At 37.2% G+C, this 26,743-nt stretch overlaps 5 protein-coding genes across 9 annotated transcripts; all 5 read right to left on the reverse strand.

Annotated features, from left to right (window-relative positions):
* Positions 1-37: 37 nt before the first annotated feature.
* Positions 38-6,264, reverse strand: LOC108859051 (disease resistance-like protein DSC2). 5 transcript variants are annotated; one of them, XR_008946133.1, is made up of 9 exons: positions 5,662-6,264; positions 5,482-5,570; positions 5,135-5,236; positions 4,097-4,513; positions 2,736-3,843; positions 2,354-2,656; positions 881-2,265; positions 580-797; positions 38-417 (listed from the first exon to the last, which is right to left on the reverse strand). XR_008946133.1 is itself a non-coding variant. In XM_018632899.2 (8 exons), the coding sequence occupies exons 1-7, from the start codon at positions 5,662-5,664 to the stop codon at positions 583-585; spliced, it is 3,687 nt and encodes a 1,228-aa protein (XP_018488401.2). In that variant the 5' UTR covers positions 5,665-6,261; the 3' UTR covers positions 38-417; positions 580-582. The 5 variants fall into 5 exon arrangements, 4 of the variants coding, with proteins under 4 accessions (XP_018488401.2, XP_018488402.2, XP_056866682.1 ...); XM_018632899.2 differs by having other exon boundaries at positions 580-2,265; positions 5,135-5,218; positions 5,662-6,261; XM_018632900.2 differs by having other exon boundaries at positions 580-2,265; positions 5,662-6,261.
* Positions 6,265-6,517: 253 nt separating this feature from the next.
* Positions 6,518-9,091, reverse strand: LOC108859055 (disease resistance-like protein DSC2). Its single transcript, XM_018632903.2, has 3 exons — positions 8,844-9,091; positions 7,100-8,746; positions 6,518-6,908 (listed from the first exon to the last, which is right to left on the reverse strand). The coding sequence occupies exons 1-2, from the start codon at positions 8,886-8,888 to the stop codon at positions 7,103-7,105; spliced, it is 1,689 nt and encodes a 562-aa protein (XP_018488405.1). The 5' UTR covers positions 8,889-9,091; the 3' UTR covers positions 6,518-6,908; positions 7,100-7,102.
* LOC108857890 (probable disease resistance protein RPP1) lies at positions 9,087-11,048 on the reverse strand. Its single transcript, XM_018631902.2, has 3 exons — positions 10,582-11,048; positions 9,226-10,333; positions 9,087-9,119 (listed from the first exon to the last, which is right to left on the reverse strand). Exons 1-3 carry the CDS (start codon positions 11,046-11,048, stop codon positions 9,087-9,089), a joined length of 1,608 nt encoding a protein of 535 aa, XP_018487404.2.
* A 349-nt stretch (positions 11,049-11,397) lies between these two features.
* Positions 11,398-16,444, reverse strand: LOC108859050 (disease resistance protein TAO1-like; the record flags this gene model as incomplete). Its single annotated transcript, XM_057010716.1, is given in 7 exon segments — positions 11,398-11,677; positions 11,944-12,104; positions 12,265-14,057; positions 14,160-14,463; positions 14,543-15,528; positions 15,530-15,650; positions 15,912-16,444. Coding segments are annotated over 6 exon segments (3,747 nt in total), but the record flags the coding sequence as incomplete, so codon positions are not given.
* A 1,960-nt stretch (positions 16,445-18,404) lies between these two features.
* Positions 18,405-19,058, reverse strand: LOC108857083 (40S ribosomal protein S16-3). Its single transcript, XM_018631013.2, has one exon. It carries the CDS (start codon positions 18,986-18,988, stop codon positions 18,548-18,550), a length of 441 nt encoding a protein of 146 aa, XP_018486515.1. The 5' UTR covers positions 18,989-19,058; the 3' UTR covers positions 18,405-18,547.
* Positions 19,059-26,743: the final 7,685 nt, after the last annotated feature.

The following is a 26,743-nucleotide window of genomic DNA, read 5'->3' on the forward strand; positions in this document are numbered from 1 at the left end:
CATAAAAAGAATATTTTCGGATCAATGTACAAGAAACTCGCAAGAAATATGAATCCAGATCAGACAAGTGCAGCCATCCTACATTCTTGTTCCAAGTGAACAATGCTATAACATGTCAATTTAACCAATGTTGTTTAAAGTAGATGCTTGAAAATAGAAACAAACAACTGATATATCACATAATTCGAAAAACAAAATCATCAAATCTCAGTTTCAGGAACATGCCCTCTTGATTAGAGAGGTACGCAGATCTTGGTGACTGATTGTTGTAGTCCAAGAGAGCCAGACCAGCTCGCTGATAGGTAGATGCTAATGCCACTGATCAAAAGACATGTACCTATACGCCGAAGATACGCTACAAGGACACAAGCACCCAACTCTGCTCTCTGTACTATTCAACCATTGAATTACAGAAACCTGAATTGATTATAGCACAAACATTGTTTAGAATCCAAATTAATATTAGTTACTGAAAGATAAAACAATGAAGCTAAAACTCATGTGGGGTTTGCTGAAACCGTGCTGTTATCCCAATTATTATCATCAAATCCATAAATTGCTTCTTTCGAGAAAGCTTACCTCTTAAATTGTTTCTTTTTCACATTGCTCCTCCATATAAATTTTCTCTATCTTGATGTCTGCAGTTTCTTTGTACTCAGCTTCGTTGTGAGTATCTTCACAGTATCCGTGGTTATCATCAACATCAGGGTCTTCCCAGAGCTGTACAGCAAAGTCTTTTACATCCCAGTATGTACCAGCGATATTGAACTCCAAACGAAGCTCGCTGAAATTCACATCTGTTTCAGGAAGGTTTAATGAAATGGAAGATTCCAAGAAATACAGATGCTCCTTAGATCCAAGTATTGCGGGTAGCTGGTACCTGCATGATCCATGTCCAACATAGACGCCATTCTGAACGTACAATATGTCACAGAAAAGCCTATTGGCACCCATCCATTCCTCGTCCTTATCATACCAAATGGCATCATTGTCCTTTATATAGTGGCCATGTAGCAGCAAAATGCAAGCTTTAAATCTGACGAATAAAGGAAGAGGGCTCTGACACAAACTGACAGTTAGTAAACCCTCTCTTGATCGGTGATCAAAGTCTGCAGGCAGTTCTCCACCAGGTAACAGCGCAAACTTGCAATCTGATACCTCGATAAGTTCTTTCGCTGCTTCACTCAGCTTGAAACAATTAGCAAAGCTGAGACATCTCTCCGGATTGCTAACTAAGCCATCTATTCTCTCCAGCGAATCACAGTTAGATGCATCAAGGGCTGAGACAAAATACGGAATGTGGGGCAATGACACGAGATTCTTGCACCCTTTGAGGTTTATACGTAAGGGTAGAACAGTCTCCATATCACCACCTGAGAAATCTGTTCCCGTATCGCTCAAGTCCGAGTCCAACTCTTCGATGTTGTCACGAAAACTATGGAACACCCGAAGGCTGCGGCAATCTTCCAAGTTCAATTCAAGAAGATGAGACCAAGACCATATGGATGAAGGGACTTCTTCTATAGCAGTATCGCTCAGATTCAGATATCTAATGCTTGTAGATATCTCTGGAAACGTTCTCAATTGTGTGCAGGAACTGAGATCAAGTGAAGAGAGAGATTGCAGGTTGACGTTGGTTGGAAGTACCTTTAGCTTCTTGCAGCGAGGCATGCTTAGTTGAGTGAGACGTGAGAGATTCTGAATCGATGAAGGAATTTCTTCTATTTCCGTATTGAGCAATAGTAACACTTCGATGGTGTCAGGAACATCTGGAAACACCCTGAGGCAATCGGCACACATTGCTGAGAGTTTACGAAGACACGAAAAAGTCATGATTGATGAAGGAAATTCTCCTATCGCTGTGTTACTCATATCAAATTCTGTAATGTTTCCGGAAATATCAGGAAAGCTTCTCAACTGTGACCCCAAATGGTTTAGCTTTGGGCATCCTGCAATTAACAGTTTCTTTAACTTCTTAAGGCTCCAAATAGAGGAGGGGAGTTCAACCAGACCCTGGCACACCTGGACATTCAACGTATTGAGATTAATAGCATTCCCAATTGAAGAGGGGATCTCAATCAACTCAAAGCAACCAGCGAGATGCAACTCCTCCAGACTAGTGGACTTCCCAATAGAAGAGATCTCCGACAGACTTGAGCAAAAACCAGCACTCAGTACCTTGAGATTAGTGGCATTAGACAGATCCGGAAGTTCTTTGAGGTAGTCGGAACTAGACAGCTCTATCAACTTCAGACATGGGAGAGGCTGCACATAGTATAAATAAAGCCAGAACTGCGTTTATACAATGAAAAGCAAATAAATTAAATGGTAAAATCACATAAAAACTACTCACAATAGGTACTTCCCACAGCTTCTCAAGCCTGCTTTCCTCCATCATAAGTTTGACAAGACGTCGCGGTTGAAACTCACGAGGAAAACATGTCAGCGGAAACTGATCCCATTGAAGAAATATAAGTTTACTAGCTCTGAATTTCAGACCCTGGGGCAGGAGAAGTTTGGTGTTGCTATACAAACCCCGTTTCTTGAATCTTAAGAATTGGAGCCTAGACATCCCTTCAAAGGCTCGCTCGTCAATGATTAATTCTCCCCTGTCCTCCGATAAGTCAAAATCTATTCCTCTAATAGTTTCAGTGCCCTGAAAGAACTTTAATTAGCTACAAATGATCGAAACTAGTAGCACGAAAACACTGGATACAGTTTATCTCAAAACTTACAGCATTTTCCTCGAGTACATCACAAATGTCCTGAGCATCCACCAAGAACTGACGTTTCCCAGGATCAGAAACAGACTGTTTACGAACAATTTCCTTAGCCAATTGCTCAAGCAAATTATGAACCACCAACCATCCCTGTTCGTCTTTAGATATGAAACATTTATCCAACAACACTTGGAGCCCGTGGTTGACGTTCAAACGACTTTCCGCAAGACACTCCACCACGTCATTAATGCACCCATCTTTGAAAAAACATGCTATATGAAGAAACAATTCTTGATCTTCCTCGCATAAAGAATCATAGCTGAACCTTAATACTTTCCCAATCTCCCCATCAAGACTCGTCCTAAGTCTAGGCAATGCATGTATCCATTGATCTCTAGACATTCCTCGCAGATATGCGCCAAAAACACGTAGACCCAAAGGAAGATGACCGGCGAGCCATGTAACTTCTATTGCCATGTCCCCAAACCCAAGTGACGGTGACTTATGACGAAAAGCAGACAGGCAGAGAATTTCAAGAGCTTCAGATGTAGATGGAAAACCCACATGGTAAATATGGTTGATCTCATGTGCTACCAAAAGCTTTTTATCCTTTGTCGTGATGATAATCCTACTTTGAGGCCCAAACCAGCAAGTTTGGTCAGTCATGGCTTCTAGCTGCTTTAACTCATCCACATCATCAAGAACGACAAGCACCTTCTTGTCCTTCAGTCTTGCTTTTGCCACACCCAGATGACCTATTTTCAGATCTTTCTGATTTAAGGTCTTAGACAAAAGTTGTTCTTGTAAATGCAACATGAACGTGTGCTCGTCTCGATAGTTTTGCTCAAACTTTCCTTTGATACTCTCAATAAAAGCAGTATGTGTAAACTTACTAGAGAGCTCTCTAAATAAAGCTCTGGCGATAGTCGTCTTACCAATTCCAGAAGGACCCCAGATGCCAACCATCCGGACTTCATCGGATTCTAAGGACAACAATGATGATATCTCCCTGATATGGGTTCCAATCCCAACTAAGCTGTCGGAATCATTTGATGTTGTAGAATCATTGAACTTGTTGGAAACATCGGTAACAATTGTTTCAATCATGGCCGCATCATCATCACTAAAAGAGAGAAAAAAATTAATACAGTCAGGAAATAAATGACGCATACATCAAAAATATATCAACAGTGTAATGAAAATTCACGTGATAATGCCCCATTTCCATCATCTTCTCCAGATCTAAACAAACTTAACTCACAAAGTATACTTAATGATCCTATCTCACTCCCTCGCTATAATGTTTACCAGATATACACTCAGATGTGTTAAGAAGACTAGGACCAATCTATCAAGTGGAAATCGAAAGGACTTACAAGTTAGTTGTATGGTAACCAGCGAGTTGAGCCACGTTCTGCAAAGCTTTTCTCCATCTCTCAACTTCATCCGTTAATTTCTCTGCACAAGTTTTCTTAAAGCCATGTCCGAAGTCTCCCTTCTGCTTTTTCACGTCAGATGGATCCACTTCATAGAAAATCACCTCCACCATCTGCTCATCTTCATCTCTGCACTTCATAATCTCCACCAACTCGTTCAGACACCATGTTGATGAAGCGTAGTTCCTCGAGATCAAGACAACTGCAATTAACGATCCTCTTATAGCTTCTGTAAGCTTGGGACCAATCAACTTGCTCCTCTCAATGTCATTGTCTATGAAGACATCGATTCCTTTCTCTTTGAACTCCTTCAGTAAGCAGCTGAGAAAGCCTCTACGCACATCTTTCCCGTGGAAGCTAGGAAAGATATGGTGTTCACAACGGCGAGGCAAAGCAGAAAGAACCATCAGAAGAGCAGAGATGAAAAAGGTACGTCACAAAAAACCAATTTGCGGAATGAAAAAGAAAAAGATTTGTATGGACACAACAAATGTATTATCAGCGTAGTAAGCATTTATAGAAGGAAAGCATGAGAAATTGAGAAGTCCATCCAAGTCTTTCATTACCATCAGGAAGATTCGTGGAAGAAGCTGTAGACTAAGACAACTGGGGAAACAAAGTCCGTGATGCTACTTATTGTAGGATGAGAAGTTCAAATTTTTGACTGAAGAAAACTCCCAGTCTAGTACTCCACCATCGTTTGTAAGTTTCTAAAGAAGTCAACATCTTTCACTTTCTTTACTGACACACATACACGTAGTTTCAATAAAATTTGTCATTTAACTCTCAAGTTGAGTAAAATATGGGTCGATGACTTCAATTCAAACATATAATGTTCAGAAGAAATAACAATAACTCGAAATCCGTATTGTAGTTACTCTATTTCAAGAAGGAAGCAGCTAGGCAAGTAATCAAATCAAAGTCTCCATCAAAATATAACTTCAAAGATACGCAGTTTCATGGCAAAGAGATCAATACCTCATAACAGAAGTTGCGAAAGTCATGACTGAACGATCTCCGAAGAATGCTACTTTGATTTTTTCTTCAAGAGAGAGATAGGACCTTAAAGAGGACATGTGACTAACAAAATCAACATTTACAGCAATCCAATCAGTTTTAGTCATGGCAATACATACAAGTTTTCTCAATCTTGTGCACTATATACACCATGAAACACTACACAAATCTGTTATCCTCCAATGATATTCAATTACAAACAAAAAAAAATAATATAAAGGAAAAAAACTACGAAAGAGTGTTTTGCAGTAAGACGAAAAAGTACGAAAATTTGAAAGAAACAAACTCAATTATAGTTAAGTATTAACCTGATTTGACAAGCGTTGTCGGGGAAGACCATCATGATCAATAATAGGTCGGTAACTAGGACGTCCCTTCCGTTCTTCATCAGCTTTAGCTGTCATAACACCAATATAGAAGAACCTTCAAACTCGCTGCATATTCCACAGTTAGAAGAACACTAGGAAGTGTAAAACGTCGCGTTTTACCATCGAGCTCAGAGAAGTTAACAGCTCCTGGGCAATCGTTGCAGAAGAAGTTGTTCCCGAAATCTATGACGTCACCTAAGGAGAAACAGAGGTCGCCGTTGTTCAGCTCTGGTTCAATCGGCAACTCGAGGGTGTTTCGGTAGCTACTGAACGATCCCAAGAGGTGAGTGAGATCTCGAGTGTTTGGGCAGCGAAGTGAATGGAGGAAGAGAGCTTCCGGTGGCATGAGGTGATTGTGATCAAAAGGGCACCGAACAAAACAGTCCTTGTGGAGAGGAGGAGGAGAAGAGTGTTCTAGAGATAGATTTCGCGAGGGTGAATCTAAGGTGCGTTGACATTCTGATAACAGACTGTAGAGAGTAGAGTGTGCCGGAGAGGTCGCGGATCGCTGACGGAGATGGGGCTATGGTGGAGTAAGTGTTGGGAGTTTGCAGAGGAGGAGGAGGTCGCTGGAAGAAACTGGGAGAGTTTAGAGGAGGATGATGGTGGAAGAAATTGGGTTTAGGGTTTCGGTAGTGAGGAAACGACGGCGGTTGATCCATCCGGCGACGACGAAGTTAACAGGCGAAAGGAGATTTTGATGCAAAGACGAGACGTTTCCTCTTGTACATTTAATTAGGCCCATTTATCTTTACGCCAGGCCCATATTCTTAGGGACAAATAGCTACAAAAAATAACGAGTTCGGATCAATGGGCAAGTGAACAAATTGTTCACTTGTCTTGTGCACTAACATCTATTTACTACAGAACAATGCTATAACATCTATTTAACCAATCTTCTCTACCAATATTATTAAGCCCATTAATCTTTACGTCAGGCCCATATTCTCAGGGACATGTACACAACAACACACTCTTAAGAAATATGATTTTGGATCAGACAAGTGCTGCCATCTTACATACTTGTTCCCAATTGAATAATGCTCCAGTTTATCCAATGTTATTTAAAGTAGATGCTTCAAAATAGAAACAAACAACTGATATATCACATATTCGAAACACACAAAATCATCAAATCCCAGTTTCAGGAAACATAATGTACCCTCTTAAGACTTGATTAGAGAGGTACGCAGATTATGATGACTGATTGTTGTAGTCCAAGAGAGCCAAACCAGCTCACTGATATGTAGATGCTAATGCCACAGATCAAAAGACATGTACATATACGCAAAGACAGGCTACAAGGACACAAGCACCCTAACTCTTTTCTGCACTCCCTCTACTCTTCATCCATGACGTACCGAAACCTGATTTGGTTATTGTCACAAACATTGTCAGAAACCAAATTAATATTAGTTACTGCAGGAGAAAACGATAAAGCTCAAACTCATGTGGGAGTGTTGAAACCGTGCTGTTATCCCAAATATTGTCATTAAATCAATAAGTTGCTTTGACCCCAAAAAAAAATCAATAAGTTGCTTCTTTCGAGAAAGCTTACCTCTTAAACTGTTTCTTCTTCACATTGTTCCTGCATATAAATTTTCTCTATCCTGATGTCTGCAATTTCTTTGCATTCAGCTTCGTTGTGAGTATCTTCCAAGAGGTTTACAGCGAAGTCTTTTAAATCCCAGTATTTACCCGTGATCCTGAACTCAAAATGAAGCTCGCTGCCATTCACATCTGTTTCAGGAAGGTTTACTGAAATGGAAGATTTCAAGAAATACAGATGCTCCTTAGACCCAAGTACTGCTGGTAGCTGGTACTTGCAGGATCCATGTCCAACATCGACGCCATTCTGAACGCACCAGATATCACAGGAAAGCCTCTTGCCACCCATCCATTCATCGTCCTTATCATTCTTACTAGCATCCTTGTCCTCTATATAGCCGCCATTAAGCAGCAGAAGGCAAGCTTTAAATCTGAAGAATAAAGGAAGAGGGATCTGATACAAATTGACAGTCAGTAAACCCTCCCTTGCTCGGTGATCAAAGTCTGCAGGCAGTTCTCCACCAGGTAAGAGCGCAAACTTGCAATCCACTACCTTGATGAGTTCTCTCGCTGTTTCGTTCAGCAAACAATTAGCAAAGCTGAGACATCCCTCTGGATTGTTAGATAATCCATCTATTATCTTCAGCGACTCACAGTTAGATGCATCGAGGAGTGAGACGAAACGCGGAATGTGGGGCAATGACACAAGACTCTTGCACCCTTTGAGGTTGATACGTAAGGGTAGATCAGTCTCCGAACTACCATCTGAGATATCTGTGCCCGTATTGCTCGAGTCCAAGTCCAACTCATCGATGTTGTCAGGAAAACTGTGGAACACCCGAAGGCTGCGGCAATCTTCCAAGTTCAATTCAAGAAGATGGGACCAAGACCATATGGATGAAGGGACTTCTTCTATAGCAGTATCTCTCATATTAAGATATCTAATGCTTGTAGATATCTCCGGAAACGTTCCCAACTGTGTGCAGAAACTGAGATTAAGTGAAGAGAGAGATTGCAGGTTGACGTTGGTTGGAAGGACCTTTAGCTTCTTGCAGCGAGGCATGCTTAGTTCAGTGAGACGTGTGAGATTACGAATCGATGGAGGAATTTCTTCTATTCCCGCATTGTGCAATTGTAACACTTCGATGGTGTCAGGAACATCTGGAAACACCTTGAGGCTTTCGGCAAACATTGTTGAGAGTTTACGAAGACACAAAAATGCCGTGATTGATGAAGGAAACTCTTCTATCGCTGTATTACTCATATCGAATTCTGTTATGTTTCCAGAAATATCAGGACAGCTTCTCAACTGTCTCCCCAAATGGTTCAGTTTTTCGGATCCTCCAATTAACAGCCTCTTTAACTTCTTGAGGCTCCAAATAGAGGAGGGGAGTTGAACCAGGCCCTGGCATATTTGTACATTCAACACCTCGAGATTAATGGCACTACCAATGGAATAGGGAATGATAATCAACTTGGAGCAACCAGCGAGATGCAATTCTTGGAGACTAGTGGACTTCCCAATGGAGTAGATATCCGACAGACTTGAGCAAAAACCAGCTATCATTTTCCTGAGATTAGTGGCGTTAGACAGATCCGGAAGTTCTTTGAGGTATTTCGAATAAGTCAGCTCTATGACCTTCATACAAGGGAGCGGCTGCAATAATTGGAAAAAGACAGAAGACAAAACCACGTTAAAACATTGAAATGTAAAGAACTTAATTCAACTGTAGAGCACACATAAAACTACTTACTATAGGTCCTTCCCACAGCTTTTCAAGCTTGCTGTCCTCCATCATAAGTTTGACAAGACGTCGGTTGAAACTCACGAGGAAAACATGTCAGCGGAAACTGATCCCATTCAAGAAATCTAAGTTTACTAGCTCTAAACTTCAGACCCTGGGGTAGGAGAATTTTGGTGTTGTTATACAAACCACGTTTCTGGAATCTTAAGAACTGGAGCCTAGACATCCCTTCAAAGGCTCGCTCGCCAATAATTAAGTCTTCCCTGACCTCCGATAAGTCAAAATCTATTCCCAGAATAGTTTCAGTGCCCTTAAAAAACTTAAATTAGTTACAAATGATCGAGAAAATAAAAGCAAGAAAAGACTGGACACAGTTTATATCAAAACTTACAGCATTTTCCTCGAGCACATTACAAATATCCCGAGCATCCACCAAGAACTGACGCTTCCCAGGATTAGAAACCGACTGTTTACGAACAATATCTTTAGCCAATTGCTCAAGCAAATTATGCACCACCAACCATCCCCATTCGTGTATAGATATGAAACATTTTTCGAATAACACTTGGAGCCCGTGGTTGACGTTCAAACGACTTTCCGCAAGACACTCCACCACGTGGCTAACGCCCCCACCTTTGAAAAAACATGCTATATGAAGAAACAATTCTTGATCTTCCTCGCATAAAGCATCATAGCTGAACCTTAATACTTTCTCAATCTTTCCATCAAGACTCGTCCTAAGTCGAGGCAATGCATTTATCCACTGATCTTTGGACATTCCTCGCAGATATGCGCCAAAAACACTTAGACCCAAAGGAAGATTACCGGCGAGCCGTGTAACTTCTACAGCCATGTCCTCAAACCCAGATGACGGCGACTTCTGACGAAAAGCAGACAGACAGAGAATTTTAAGAGCGTCAGATTTAGATGGAAATTTCACTTGGTAGATATGGTTGATCCCATGTCCTACCAAAAGCTTTTTATCCTCTGTCGTGATGATAATCCTACTTTGAAGCCCAAACCAGCAAGTTTGGTCAGTCATGGCTTCTAGCTGCTTTAACTCCTCCACATCATCAAGAACGACAAGCACTTTCTTGTTCTCCAGTCTTGCTTTTGCCACTCCCAGATGATCTACTTTTAGATCTTTCAGATTTAAGGTCTTACACAAAAGTTGTTCTTGTAAATGTAACTTGAAGGCGTGCGCGTCTCGATAGTTTTGCTCAAACTTTCCTTTGATACTTTCAATAAAAGCAGCATGTGCAAACTTACTAGAGAGCTCTCCATATAAAGCTCTGGCGATGGTCGTCTTACCGATTCCAGCAGGACCCCAGATACCAACCATCCGGACTTCATCGGATTTTAAGGACAACAATGACTCCATTTTCCTGATATGAGTTTCAATCCCAACTAAGCTGTCGGAATCATTTGATGTTGTAGAACCATTTAACTTGTTCGATACATCGGTAACAATTTTTTCAATCATGGCTGCATCATCATCACTAAAAGAGAAAAAGATGAATACATCTGTCAAATAGTCAGGAAATAAATGACATGACCATCAAAAATATATCAACAGAACAATGAAAATTCACATGATAATGCCCAATGTCTATCATCTTCTCAAGATCTAAACAAACTTAACTTGCAAGTAAAAACTGATGATCCTATGATAGGATTCCTATCTATACACTGAGATGTGTTAGAAAGTTAAAGACCAATCAATCGAGTGGAAATCAAAATGACTTACTAGTAACTTGTATCGTAACCAGCGAGTTGAGCCACAATCTGCAAAGCTTGTCTCCATCTCTCAACTTCCTCGGTTGATTTCTCTACGCAAGTTTTATCAAAGACAGCTCCGAAGTCTCCCTTCTGCTTTTTCACGTCAGATGGATCCACTTCATAGAAAATCACCCCCACCGTCTGCTTATGTTCATCCCTACACCTCATGATCTCCACCAACTCGTTCAGACACCACGTTGATGAAGCGTAGTTCCTCGAGATCAAGACAATTGCAATTACGGATCCTCTTATAGCTTCTTTGAGCTCGGAACCAATCAATTTGCTCCTCTCTATGTCATTGTCTATGAAGACGTCGATTGCTTTCTCTTTGAACTCCTTCAGTAAACAACTGAGAAAACCTCTACGGACATCTTTCCCGTGGAAGCTAGGAAAGACATCGTGTTTACAAGTGCGAGACAAAGCAGAAAGAACCATCAGACGAGCAGAGATGAAGTATGTCTATCAGAAAAACCAATCTGCGGTATGGAAAACAAAAGAATTTTATGGACACAAATGTATTATCAACATAGTAACCCATTTATAGAAGTAAATTGTGAACTCCATCAAAGTCTTTCATTACAATCAGGAAAATGCATGGAAGGAACTGTAGAAAAAGACAACTGGGGAAACAAAGTCCATAAATGATGACTTTATTGTAGGATGAGAAAGCCAAAATGTCTTTTAACATAACTTGGCTCCATATGATTTCCATTCATCTTAGTTTATGTAAGACTACAAATTTCTTCAATGGATAATAAAAGAAAAGCTCTTTTTGCAGAAAAAAAAAACAAAAAAAAATTAAGAAGTAATAACCAGAAATCCATATTGTCGTTAGTCAATTACAAGAAGGAAGCAGAAAGGAAAAAGACAAGAAAATTACATGGAAGCAAATAATCAAATCAGAAGTCTCCATCAAAATCTAACTTCACAGAAATGCGGTTTCACGGCAAAGAGAACAATGCCTCATAATTGAAGTTGCAAAAGTCATATGACTGAACAATCTCCGAAGATGTTATTTTGGTTTTTCTTCAAGCGAGAGACAGGAACTTAAAGAGGAGATGCGACTATCAAAATCAACATTTACCGCAATCCGATCAGTTTTAATTCAATGGCAATTCATACAAGTTTTCACAAAACTAAATTCACACCCAGCTGAAAATGTTGTGCACTATATACACCATGAATTACTACACAAATCTATTATTCTCCAATGATATTCAATTACAAAAAAAAAGGATATAAAGAAAAAATCTACGAAAGAGTGTTTTGCAGTAAGACCAAAAGGTACGAAAACTGAAAGCAACAAACTCGACTATAGTTTAGTATTAACCTGATTTGATGAGCGTTGTCTGGGAAGACCATCATGATCAATAATAGATCGGTGGCTAGGAACTCTATACAAACAAACTGATAGATCACACATTCGACAAGGACGCATGCACCCAACTCTGTTATGCTCTCTGTGCTCTTCGACCATTGACTTACAGAAACCTGAAGCAATTATAGCACACACATTGTCAGAAACCAAATTAATATTAGTTACTGTAGGAGAAAACGATAAAGCTCAAACTCATGTGGCAGTGTTGAAACCGTGCTGTTATCCCAATTATTATCATTAAATCCATAAGTTGCTTCTTTCCAGAATGCTTACACTTTAAATTGTTTCTTCGTCGGATTGTTCCTGCATGTAAATTTTCCTATCTTGATGTCTGCAGTTGCTTTGTACTCAGCTTCATTGTGAGTATCTTCACAGCATCCATGCTCACCATCAACATCAGGGTCTTCCGAGAGTTGTACAACAAAGTCTTTTACATCCTTACCATAGATCTTGAACTCAAAACGAAGCTCGCTGAAATTCATATCTGTTTCAGGAAGGTTTAGTGATATGGAAGATTCCAAGAAACACAGATGCTCTGTAGATCCAAGTATTATTGGTAAAGGGTACTCGCATGATCCATGTTCGACATCGACTCCATTCTGAACGTACCAGATGTCACAGCAAATACTCTTGGAACTCATCCATTCATCGTACCCACAATCCTCACTGGCATCCTCGTACCCACAATCCTCACTGGCATCCTCGTCCTCATAATCCTCACTGGCATCCTCGTCCTCAGAATCCTCACTGGCATCCTCGTCCTCATAATCCTCACTGGCATCCACGTCCTCATAATCCTCACTTTCATCGTCATCCTCTCCATGATGCAGCAAAAGACAAGCTTTAAATCTGAAGAATAAAGGAAGAGGGCTTTGATACAAATTGACAGTTAGTAAACCTTCTCGTGCTCGATGATCAAAGTCCGCAGGCAGTTCTCCACCAGGTATGAGCGCAAACTTGTAATCCGATAACTTGATGAGTTCTCTTGCTGCTTCGCTCAGCTTGGAACAATTAGCAAAGCTGAGACATCTCTCTGGATTGGTAGAGAAACCATCTATCCTCTCCAGCGACATACAGTTAGATGCATCAAGGCGTGATACAACATACGGAATGTAGGGCAATGACTCGAGAATCTTGCACCCGTTGAGGTTTATACGTAATGGCAGAACAGTCTCCGAATCACCACCCGAGAAATCTGTTCCCGTATTTCTCAAGTCCAACTCTTCGGTGTTGTTAGGAAAACTATGGATCACCCGAAGTCTGTGGCAGTCTTCCAACTTCAATTCAAGAAGATGGGACCAAGACCATATGGACGAAGGGACTTCTTCTATAGCAGTATTGCTCAGATCAAGATCTCTAATGCTTGTAGATATCTCTGGAAACGTTCTCAATTGTGTACAGGAACTGAGATCAAGTCGAGAGAGAGATTTCAGGTTGACGTTGGTTGGAAGGACCTTTAGCTTCTTGCAGCGATGCATCCTCAGATAAGTGAGACGTGAGAGATTGTGAATGGATCGAGGAATTGCTTCTATTCTCGCGATGTTCAATTTTATCCTTTCGATGGTGTCAGGAACATCTGGAAACACCTTGAGGCTTTTGGCATTTATTAAGAGTTTACGAAGACACGGAAAAGCCATGATTGATGAAGGAAACTCTTCTATCTCTGTATCATCTATACTTAATTCTGTAATGATACCGGAAATATCACGAAAGCTTCTCAACTGTGGCCCCAAACGGAGCTTTGAGCATCCTGCAAATAACAGCTTCTTTAACTTCTTGAGGCGCCAAATAGAGGATGGGAGTTCAACCAGACGGTCGCATATCTGGACATTCAACGTCTCGAGATTAATGGCATTCCCAATGGAAGAGGGGATCTTGGTCAACTTTGGGCAATCTACGAGATGCAACTCCTGGAGACTAGTGGACTTCCCAATAGAGGAGATCTCCGACAGACTTGAGCAATAACAAGCATTCAGTACCTTTAGATTAGTGACATTAGACAGATCCGGAAGTTCTTTGAGGTAGTTGGAACCAGACAGCTCCATCAAATTCAGACACGGGAGCGGCTGCACATATTATAAATTAAGCCAGAAGACAAGACTGCGTTAATACATTTGAAATGCAAACAAAACTTAATTCAACTGTAAAGCACACATAAAACTCCTTACAACAGGTCCTTCCCACAGTTTCACAAGCCTGCTTCCCTCCATCAAAAGTTTGACAAGGCGCCGCGGTTGAAACTCACGAGGAAAACATGTCAACGGAAATTGGTCCCATTCAAGAAACTTAAGCTTACTAGCTCTAAACTTCAGATCCTGGGGTAAGAGAAGTTTGGTGTGGTTATACAAACCCCTTTTACGGAATCTTAAGAACTGGAGCCTAGACATCCCTTCAAAGGCTCGCTCGTCAATAATTATTTCTCCCCCCACCTCCGATAAGTCAAAATCTATTCCTCTAATAGTTTCAGTGCCCTGAAAGAACTTTAATTAGTTATAAATGATAGAAAATAGTAGCAGGAAAAGACTGGATACAGTTCATCTAAAAACTTATAGCATTTTCCTCGAGTACATCACAAATGTCCTGAGCATCCACCAAGAACTGACGTTTCCCAGGATCAGAAACCGACTGTTTACGAACAATTTCTTTTGCCAAATTCTCCAGCAAATTATGCACCACCAACCGTCCCCATTCGTCTTTAGATATGAAACATTTATCGAACAACACTTGGAGCCCGTGGTTGACGTTCAAACGACTCTCTGCAAGACACTCCACCACGTCATTAATGCACCCATCTTTGAAAAAACATGCTATATGAAGAAACAGTTCTTGATCTTCCTCGCATAAAGCATCATAGCTGAACCTTAATACTTTCCCAATCTCCCCATCAAGACTCGTCCTAAGTCTAGGCAATGCATGTATCCATTGATCTCTAGACATTCCTCGCAGATATGCGCCAAAAACACGTAGACCCAAAGGAAGACGACCGGCGAGCCGTGCAACTTCTATGGCCATGTCCTCAAACCCAAATGACGGTGAATTTTGACGAAAAGCAGACAGACAGAGAATTTCAAGAGCTGCAGATGTAGATGGAAATTTCACTTGGTAAATACGGTTGATCTCATGTGCTACCAAAAGCTTTTTATCCTCTGTCGTGATGATAATCCTACTTTGAGGCCCAAACCAGCAAGTTTGGTCAGTCATGGCTTCTAGCTGCTTTAAGTCATCCACATCATCAAGAACGACAAGCACTTTCTTGTCCTTCAACCTTGCTTTTGCCACTCCCAGATGATCTACTTTTAGATCTTTCTGATTAAAGGTCTTAGACAACAGTTGTTCTTGTAAATGCAACATGAACGCGTGCTCGTCTCGATAGTTCTGCTCAAACTTTCCTTTGATACTTTCAATAAAAGCAGCATGTGTAAACTTACTAGAGAGCTCTCTATATAAAGCTCTTGCAATGGTCGTCTTACCAATTCCAGCAGGACCCCAGATACCAACCATCCGGACTTCATCGGATTCTAGGGACAACAATGACTCTTATCTCCCTGATATGAGTTCCAATCCCAACCAAGCTGTTGGAATCATTTGATGTTGTAGAATCATTGAACTTGTTCGAAATATCGGTAACAATTGTTTCAATCATGACTGCATCATCATCACTGGAAAAAAAAGAGATGATCAAATAATCAGGAAATAAATGACATATTGACATGTACTACAAAAATATATCAACAGTATAATGAAAATTCACATGACAATGACCCATATAAATCTTTTCCCCAGATCTAAACTAACTTAACACTGCAAAGTATAATTAATGATCCTATCTCAGTCCCTCGCTATACTGTTTACCAGATATATACTGAGATGTGTTAAAATGATTAGGACCAATCAATCAAGTGGAGATCGAAAAGAATTACTAGTTGCTTCTATGGTAACCAGCGATCTGAGCCACAATCTTCAAAGCTTTTCTCCAACTCTTAACTTCATCCAGTGATTTCTCTGCACAAGTTTTATCAAAGACAGCTCCGAAGTCTCCCTTCTGCTTTTTCACGTCAGATGGATCCACTTCATAGAAAACCACCTCCACGGTCTGCTTATCTTCTTCCCAACACTTCATGATCTCCACCAACTCGTTCAGACACCATGTTGATGAAACGTAGTTCCTCGAGATCAAGACAACTGCGATTAACGATCCTCTTATAGCTTCTGTGAGCTCGGGACCAATCAACTTGCTCCTCTCTATGCCATTGTCTATGAAGACATCGATTCCTTTCTCTTTGAACTCCTTCAGTAAGTTGCTGAGAAAGCCTCTACGGACATCTGGCCCGTGGAAGCTAGGAAAGACATGGTGTTTACAATGGCGAGACAAAGCAGAAAGAGCCATCAGACGAGCAGATCTGAAAATGTATTTCAGAAAAACCAATCTGCGGAATGAAAGAAAAAGATTTGTTCAAATGTATTATCAGCGTAGTAACCACTTATAGAAGGAATATATAACAACTCGCCATCAAGTCTTTCATTACCATCAGGAAGATTCATGGAATTTCAATAGACTAAGACAGCTGGGGAAACAAAAGTCAACAAATGGTGACTCATTCTAGGATGAAAAGGCCAAAAGTTGACGACAAAAGTTGATATCCCAGTCATGTCTAGGCCCTACCATCGTTTGTAAATTTTAATTTTCTAAGAAGTCAAGAATCTTTATTATACTAAGACTAGGCCACTTATTATCTTCACAGATACGCACACATACATATAGTTTCAATAAAAAATGACACTCGACTGAGAAATATGGGTCGATGAATTGAAACATTACTTGGTTCCATATACGTTCCATACATCTTAGTTTCTATAAGACTATGTAACTTCTTCAATTAACAGAGACAAAAGAAAAATGCTCTGTTTGCAGGAAAAAGAAATTCAGAAGTAATAAAATATTGTGGTAACTCTATTTCAAAAAGGAGGCAGCAAGGAAAAAGACACGCAAATTACAAGGAAAAGCAAGTAATCAAAACCAAAGTCTCCATCACTATCTAGTTTCACAGATAAGCAGCTTCATGGCAAAGAGAATCAATACCTCAAAACTGGAGTTGCAAAAGTCATGACTGAACAATTTCTGAAGAAGCTAATTCTTTTTTTTCTCTCTCTAAAGAGATAGGATAAGGAAATGTAATTTGATCGTTTCTCATCCAATTTCAAAGGTGCAGAGACGGATACAGTGACACTATTGATCAAACATGATGACACTTTTCATCAAAGAGTATTCAGTCTATTTCCTAAAACACAGCTGAAAAATCTTGTGCACTATTATTATTCTACACACTGAGATAATAATATACAAATATGGTATTCTTCCAATGGTATTCAATTACAAAAGCAATGTTGCAACAAGATGATAAACACACAGAGCAATTAACAAAAAAAAATTAAAAATTAAAAACGCAGGCGGAATCTAACGAATACTAACCAGTCACCAATGTGCTTTGCAAAAATTCCTTCGACGGCCAATATCTGGAGTATTCCGGTACTTACGACGGCATGAATGCAGCGGATCGACGGCCGGCGATGGTGTCGACGAGAGAGGTGTTTTCGGAGCTTTGGGATTTATAATTTAGTTTTGCTATTTTGCGCATTCCCGAAGCCATTTCTGTATTCTAGATGCTCGCTCACTGAAACCAAAGTTCGACGCTCAGACGCTAACGTTTAAACGCTTAGGAGATTTAGACAGAATCGTCGTTACTCGTTAGTAATCGCTTTCTGGGTAAAATAATGTTTAAAGTAATGGGCCAACTGGGTAATACAATGTTTAAAGTAATGGGCCAATTGGGCCTGCTTTAACTAAGTCTTCTATTATTACTACTAAACCCATATACAGGGTATATATGCGACGACAATACTGTATTTGCTTATGGAATATAGATCAATCAAACAATCGTGTAGGCTTATCAGAGACTGAAATTGCTTTCAAATTCGTTTGAAGAAGCAAATTTTCAACAATTGGAGAAGGAAAAATCGTCATAAGATATACACATTCTTATTTCTAAAGAAATCTGCGAATTCAAGTTTCAGTAATTCTTCTTTTCGTTTCAAAAAACCATGAAGCTCATGTTCCATGAATAAAACTCTACAGTACAAACCAACAAACATGTTGGACAAAACATAATCGGCTGAATTCTTCCTACATCTCTCAAACAACTCCATCATAAAGCTTTTGAGTAGCGTGACAAAATGCAACTACTTGTCAGACACTATAGCAGAGTGATTCAATGTCTCATCAACCTAAGCTTTCACGAAAAGATCCTCGATTACTTGATCAACTATAACTCCTACCCAGATCATTTCACCAATACCCAATAGTTTCAGCGACCAATCAATTAATAAAGTAAAGCAAGACATTAAACGAGCAGACATTGTAAAAACATAAGTTCTTTGGCAAATTAACCATTATCCAACAACAACAATTAAAAAGAAAAAGAAAACGCAAATGAGAATCTAACGTCTCACAATTCAACAACTCATTTCCGGTTGAGAAAAGAGCAAACCAGAGATTTGATTAACGGTAACTCTTCTGGAAACGAGAACGAGCACCACGCCCTCCAAACTTCTTCGGCTCGCACCTCCTCGGATCCGCCACAAGCAAAGTCCTATCATACCTTATCATGATATCCTTGATCTCCTTCTTCGACTGCTCGTCCACATACTTCTGGTAGAAAGCAACGAGCGCCTTGGCGATACTCTGACGAATCGCGTACACCTGCGAAGTGTGACCACCGCCGTTGACGCGGATCCTCATGTCCACGCCCGCGAAACGGTGCTTACCGAGGAGGAGCACCGGCTCGAAGATCTTGAACCTGAGGATCTCTGGGTTGAACAGCTCGATCGGGGCACCGTTGAGCTTGATCAGACCGCACCCGCGCTTGCAGTGGGTGACGGCGACGGCCGTCTTCTTCCTTCCGAAGCATTGCACGGATGCTTTAGCTTGTTGAGTCGCCATGGCTAGGGTTTAGAGGTGCAGCCGAAGTGAAGTATGAGTAGAGGAAACCCTAGTGAAGGGACTGCGAGACGAGCGCTAAGCTTTTTATACAAGGGATGTGTGATAATGGGCTAGATTAGGTTTACTAGACTGATTTTCTAGGCCCATTATATATAAGTTAACTATGGGCTATTAATGGTTTAGGGCCTAGGTGAGATGAACCGGGTGGTGGCTATTATATGATTTTGGGTTCATGTAGCAGTGCAATACCGTTAAAGATTGCACTTAAGTTTGGAGAGGTTTATCACATTGAGAGGACAACATATCCCCTTACTATTATCCAAGGAGACCATTTTAAAAGAAACTTTTAGTTCATGTGTTTATTACAAATGTATCATTTCCTATGTGGCAACTCCACATTTAATCCTAGAGCATTTTTTTAATAACCCATCATTACCTAAAATATTTACTTTTCATGCCACTCTAATGGATATATATTATATGCCTCATATTATTCACCAAACTAACATCATTTTTTGTCTGAATTTTTTTATTAGTTTGTGACTGTTACGACTATACACATGGAAACAATGTCAAAACATCATCTTACGTATCAGTTACAAACTTACAATATTTGAAATGATATGTGGACTCATATAATATCGATGGATAGTCACTTATTGATACTACAATATTTTTGGATTGTATTGCTTTAAAAAATAAGACTATGGTTAGTCTAAAATACGCAGAGATTCTTCATTGTTTATCTCATTATCATGCATCATATAACATTTTCTATATAGTTAACCTATATTTTTTTTTCTTGAAACATTTTGAACTACATATATATATATATATAAATGCAAATTAAATTTCTTAAATTATAAACGCTAATATATCACATATCTTTCTGGTTAACTTAGAAATTATTTAATTGCAAAATCACATTTTTTTATGACTGTTCAGTATTTTTTATATAATTAAGTTCAAAAACTTTTTTAATACATCCACTTTTTTAATATGTCCAATATATTTTTTTAAAGGTCCATTGCAGTTTCAAATCTCCTCCTTCGCACGTTAACCATGATTTATCATTTACATAATTATAAATGCACTATACCATTGGAGATCGTTTTATACCAATTTAGTGTAAATACATTGGATTAAAGGCACGTTAATTAAATACATTGATGCATTATTTGCTATAATTCATGAATCAAATATGAATTGTCAATCACGGGATGAAATAAATTATTGTCAATCACGATAGTGACATGATAGTGAAAAGAGGAGATTTCTATATATAGCCTTTAACGGATATGTTTTCGTTGATGATTGATACAGTATCATCATGACAAATTTAAAACAAATATGTGATCGTCCATGATTGATTCTTAATTTTAATTAGCGTGACCAGATCTTCAGTAGCATTCCTATTTTACTTTAGCAAACATATCGCACTGCTATGTGACAAGGCAAGTAATATATTTGCGCCTTAATTTGAATACTGAAATATCCTTTTCATAATTTATGATATCGTGCAGACCATAGACCTAGGCGCGTTTCATATATAAATACTAGACATGTTAGTTTACATCTCCTCACCATTGTCTCCTTCTCAAATAAATTTAGTATTACATTTGATCAAAAAAAGATAGCATTACATAATGTATACATTTTTCATGTTCTTTTCTATTTTTTTGAAATGTTACGTTTGTTTTTTGTCAGGACAATATTCCAAAACAGGACCATATGCAATAGATATAAACGAAGTTTGTGTATAGAACTTTTATTATATATATATATGTACGTATTAAATTACATAACTTCTATTTTTTACAGCCAATACATATATATATGTGTGTGTATATTTGTGTTTGTGTGTGTATGTGTATGTATTTATATAAAAGATCACAGATTAACTTATATAATGAAATAAAATACGATAATACTTTTTGTAGGTATATATATATGTGTGTGTGTGTTTCATTAACTTATATAATGAAAGAAAATAAGATAATATTTATATAAAAGATCACGGATCACCGAAATTTTATTTATTCTTATCAACTAAAAAATTATTATCGTGTTTTCTTTGATCATCAACTATTGGTCCAATAATTATTCGTTTAGGTATAAACATTAACCATTTGCACCGAAATGATTTGAAAGAAAAATTAAAACTTGAATAAGAATATATAATTGGTACGATCTCTTGAGTGATGTATAACACTAACATTTAATCCATGTAATCTTTTAACTTAAGCACCAAGAAATTTTAGTTAAATAATCAACATAAATGGTGATAGACAAATAATTATCCCCTTTAATTTTTATTTTCGAATCCGGTTAATCTATGGTCAAATACTTTATATAATTAAGGAATCCTATATGTTGATTCCTTAATCATAATACTTTCTGTAATTTAAAAATCAGAAACTAAAAGTTACAGATTATTTGGATTTAACTTTGGGCATAGAATAATTGTTTGGTTCCAATCCTTCGTCGGACTAAACCCTATCAATTATGACTATATTATATAGTTTATATATACTTAGGGAAACTAATATCAACGACATCACAGCCTACAGATTTCAATACTACTACAATGAAATAAATGCAATGAAAATACTAGGAATATACACACACACACACACATATATATATATATATATATATATATATAGAGAGTAAGATCTCAGGTGATGATAAGAGAGATCAAATCCAACAACTGAACCATAACCCCGTATCTCATGTTTCCTCGAGAATTTTTAGTTAAAATCCGCTTTTTGTATGAAATGATAAATTACAAGAAGCCGATATGTTTTTCACCCAGTAACGAGTTTGTTTTTGTAAGATTTTGTTGTCTACAATAATGGGCAATATTTTTGAATTCGATTCCTAATCAGTCCACTTATTTTAGAAGTCATATTATTTACTTGAAATTACTTTTATTCGTCTATCTTTTTATGTATTCCAAAGCCAGTTAAAATTTTAATAAAACTATAAAAAATAAATATTTAAATTAAATATCTATAGATTAAAACAATCTTTTGTTTGTCCATTTACCCTACGCAGGGCGCAGTTCATCACCTAGTATTATTATATAATGATAATAATGTTTAATACAATAGGCAGATTGCCGTCAAAAAAAAAAATACAATAGGCAGATTTAATTGTATACAGCTCAATCATAATGATGAGTTTTGGACCTCTAATGTTTTATCAATCTTTCTCTTCGGTTTCTTTTTAATTTACTAGTAGAACTTTTTTTGTCAAGTGCGTTCTAACTTCTAATCTATCGAATATACTAACATTCCTTGTTAACCTCTAAGGCTACAAGGCTTAAACCAACCTTATAACATTCGACACTCGCGTATTTATATGCTTAAATGCTGTTTAGTTGCTATTTTTTTCAACAACAAATATTAGCTACCACTCAAATTAATGTAGCGAATATATCACAAATTAATATAGAGAAACTGAAAAATATGTATGGCATCAGACAAAGGCTTTTATCTATTCATTGTATATATATAAATACATATTTAAAATATGTTCTTAAAATATATGTTGTTGAATCTTTTTGTATACTGTACTATATAGACTATATATAGTATTTGGTTTCTAGTGAAAACAAAAAAAAGGATAAATATATAGTCACGCGTCATTATCCTTCGTCTTTTAGCTGCTCGATGAGGAAGTAGATATTCTCAAATGTTATGGGCTTGGGCAAGCAGTGGTCAGCACCAGCTTCCACAAATGCACTATTCTGACGTCAACCCCACGATCTTTGACATCCACCCCCATGTCTCTTAGAGCATCAGTATTGGTGGGATGCAGGTAAGTCCTTTAACTAAGGGCTTTTTTTTGTTTTTTTTTTTGTCTGGCAGAGAGTAAGAATTGGTCCTTAACCAGAGGTTTTCTCCTTTTTTTTTTGGGTCTCCACATTTTATGTTCCCCTTCCCCCTAAGAGATAACCTTGATCCCACCAATACTTATGCTCTTAGCTCCTTGGTTGCTAAACAAACGAGAAGAAGAAACAACTAAACCATACTAGTGAATAATCAAGCCGGCCATTATGGAACCTTCTAGAACCCTACTAAACTATTGCACAACATTATACGTAACACAGGGAGTTTGAACTGACTTTCAAATTCCATAAACACATTAGAACAAATGTTTAAAAATCGTTACACTATAATTAAGCGTTTTATAAAGAATTAATGTTTAGGTGAACTTATAAGCGTTATTTAGACTAATTTTTAAAATATATATATATATATATAATTGATCATCGTTTATATCAAATTTTAGAATACATATTTTGACTGCGGCAATTCATTCGAATTTGGTTATTGTTGGTTGTTTGTTAACTAAAATTGATTATGACGGTACGTACCGAAACTCCATCCATCATAGGCATTTCATTATCCATGAGGATAAGGTCGAAGGATTGCCCCTCGCGGTAGAGGTTCAATGCCTCCTCGCCATTTCCCGCCATGTAAGGAAATCCTCCACGCATTTGGATGAATCCCATGTACAATGAACGGCATGATCGATCATCATCAACGACCAAAACACATATTTTCTTAAATGTCTTCTTGACGACTTGTGTTTTTGGTACTTCTTGTTCCCCTTCCTCCTTTGATTTACTACTGAAACGGCACTTCACAACAATAACCAACAAACAAAAAAAAACTGGCAATATTTGTTTTGATATGTTATGTTTGCATTGTATCAATTATATAGAGATTATATAAAGTTGATAACAGTTACAAAAAAAAAATTGATACATTTTTATCTTTATTCTTTTATTGCATAAAAATATTGAGTAGTTTAATTATCTTATCTTAAAAATAGTTATAAACTTTAATAATTAATATTTAAGAAAATAAAAATAATTTTTTTTTTGAAACACAAAAAACTTGTTGTATAATTGATATTTTGTTAGTTAGTTTAGTTATCTATAGTTTCAGACTCTATTATAATGTGTATGTACATTATTATTTTTATTATAGATATTTCAACGGTTCGTTCCTGACAACCAAAAATGCACGCATGATTTTTGTGTGTGCTTTATATACGTATTATACATAAAAATGATACGACTAGACCACAACGTCTAGACTCTTAGTTTGAACTTGATGGACAACCTATCAAAATGACAATGTATGATCAAGATGCACAGGAAGAAGACCGAGAAAATATGTATATGTAAACATTTACCGAAGAGATTTTGCCAGGACGTAATACACACTAGAATACATCGTTTGACTTGTAGATAATTGTTTAATCAAATGTACGTACTTACAACCATTTGAAGGTATGCTACGGCGCCAAATCTCTATGATATATAGTTAAGTAAATAATATACGAGAGAAGTATATGAAACTCATGAACATAGTGTATATATATACTGTGGAAATATAATAAATTCATCTAGATTATATTAATCTTTATTCTATATTTCCATTGTATGAGGAAAAGAATCTAAAAGTTTTTTTGGTCAAACAAGAATCTAAAAGTTATTATCAACTATTCAAAGGATAAAATCACCCAAGCGTGATATCTTTTATTTTGACATTTCATATATTATCAAACAATTATTAATATATAGTTAGATCTTGATCTGCACAATCGTGTGGATGATTATTTTTATTTTATACATATAAACATTTGATTTACATAATTAGTGGTATTTAATTTTAATATTTATCATATTCCTAATAGTTTAATATAATATTTTCAAACACAAAAATTCCATAATTTACATGCAATAATTTAATTTATTGTTTCAAATATTAGTGATATTTTTTTTACTAAAACATGAACACTAACTAAAACCTTACATTATGTGATATTTACGACAAATTATGTTCACTTTAATATTAACTTAGATATTAATTTTCTTGAAATTGTATTTGTATTTTAGGTTTTGGTAATACATATATATTAATCAAATTATCTGTATGAATTAATTTTTTGACCTACTAACCTATATTAAGTGTAACTTATAAAACATCTGCTTCATTTAAACTATTAAAACGGAAATTGTAATGCATCTAGATTGTATATAATATTTATTCTATTTTCTATTGTATGAGGAAAAGAATCTAAACGTTTTTTTTGGTCAAACAAGAATCTATAAGTTATTATCAACTATTCAAGGGATAAAATCACCCAAACGTGATATCTTCTATTTTGACATTTCATATATTATCAAACAATTATTAATATAAAAGTATTAGTAAGATACATATATATATATATATAGACCAAATGATACATATCTACTGTTATTGTAATTTTCCATTTTTTGATACTAATAAATGTTATATTTAAATTTCATTTTTACTAGTCATACTTTAAAAGTTTAAATTCTTGCCATTCCTTTATAAAAAAAAAAACAAAGACCTCGTTATTGCATGTATTATACTAGCTTTTCTACAACACACAACTTTTTTTCTTTTACAATACACAACTTCTGTCATTTTGTTTATCTGAAATTAAAATCTGACAAGATATGGTAAATGTTCGGACGATCTGATCGACAACCTAAAGTACGTATAGGAAACAGAAGGCCTACTCAACAGTTAGATCCTTTTTTTTGGGTTCAAAAGATCTCGAGCAAATCAAGCATTGCTGAATCAAACCAATACACACGAAAACGTCAAATAAAATATTGGTTAGCCTAAAACAGCAAATTTGAACTTTCCAGAGATATATTAGATGCTTTGAAAAGTGAATATATATTAAATTAAAAACAAAATAACTCAACAAAGGTGGAATATAATCCACTTTAAACACTGACATAACCAAAGCTTTTTAGGTTTCGACTCGAGAGTTTTAGCTGCAAAAGGATATAAGTACATTTCGGAGAACAGCGAGAAAAGAAAAGAATCTTGTAAATCCATTCTACTGTTTAAAAAGCTAGAAATGTCAAATGCAAAAAGAAAGAGAGAGATAGAGAGAGAGAGTAGATTTATTCGAATTTTAGTTATCTGATGATATCCGAACAGCCGTCAAAATAATTATTACAGATCCAATCGAATGTCTACCATCCAATGCGTAATCAAATCTAAGCTAAGATGATATAAGCCGCTGAAATCAGAATTTACTCGTTTCTGCATAAACTTATCAATTTCAAAGCAAGATTTGCTGTATCTTCTTTATGACATATAATGTTGGACAAAATAATATGAAGTACGCGCGCATAACAAAAAGAATTATATCTAATAACGTTTACGTGTCTCGTATATGTAATTAGGACTGAAGGATATGAAATATATAGGTCATTTATCTATTTAAATACTATAACAACAATATAAAATCTAAGCTAAAGACAGAGTAGAAAATAACATCATTCAAAACTGAGAAAAGTTAAACACTTCCATTTAAAAAGATAATAAAGTTAAACACTTCTGGAAAATAATATAAAAGGAAACATAAATGTACAACCAGCTAGATTCGCGAGATATCATTTTCTAAAACATATGCCAGACATTAATATATAGTTTTTTTTTTTTTTTTTTTTTGATTAACCTGGGGGTATCCCGGGCCTATGGAAGGGCCCAGACTAATCCCCAAGGGGAGGTGCAGCCCACGGATAGACCCTCTCTCCGGGTATGCAAATGGGCCCTAAAGCATAGACCCATATCCGTGTTGGTGTCCAGAAATAATGACTTAGTTCCCTCCAGCAGGGTTCGAACTCACAACCTGGGTGCAGGAAGGAGCCCGTCCTTACCATTGGGCCATGATGTTCTGGACAAATAA

This window comes from Raphanus sativus, chromosome 5 (assembly GCF_000801105.2).
Source record: "Raphanus sativus cultivar WK10039 chromosome 5, ASM80110v3, whole genome shotgun sequence".
NCBI classification, from domain to species: Eukaryota; Viridiplantae; Streptophyta; class Magnoliopsida; order Brassicales; family Brassicaceae; genus Raphanus; species Raphanus sativus.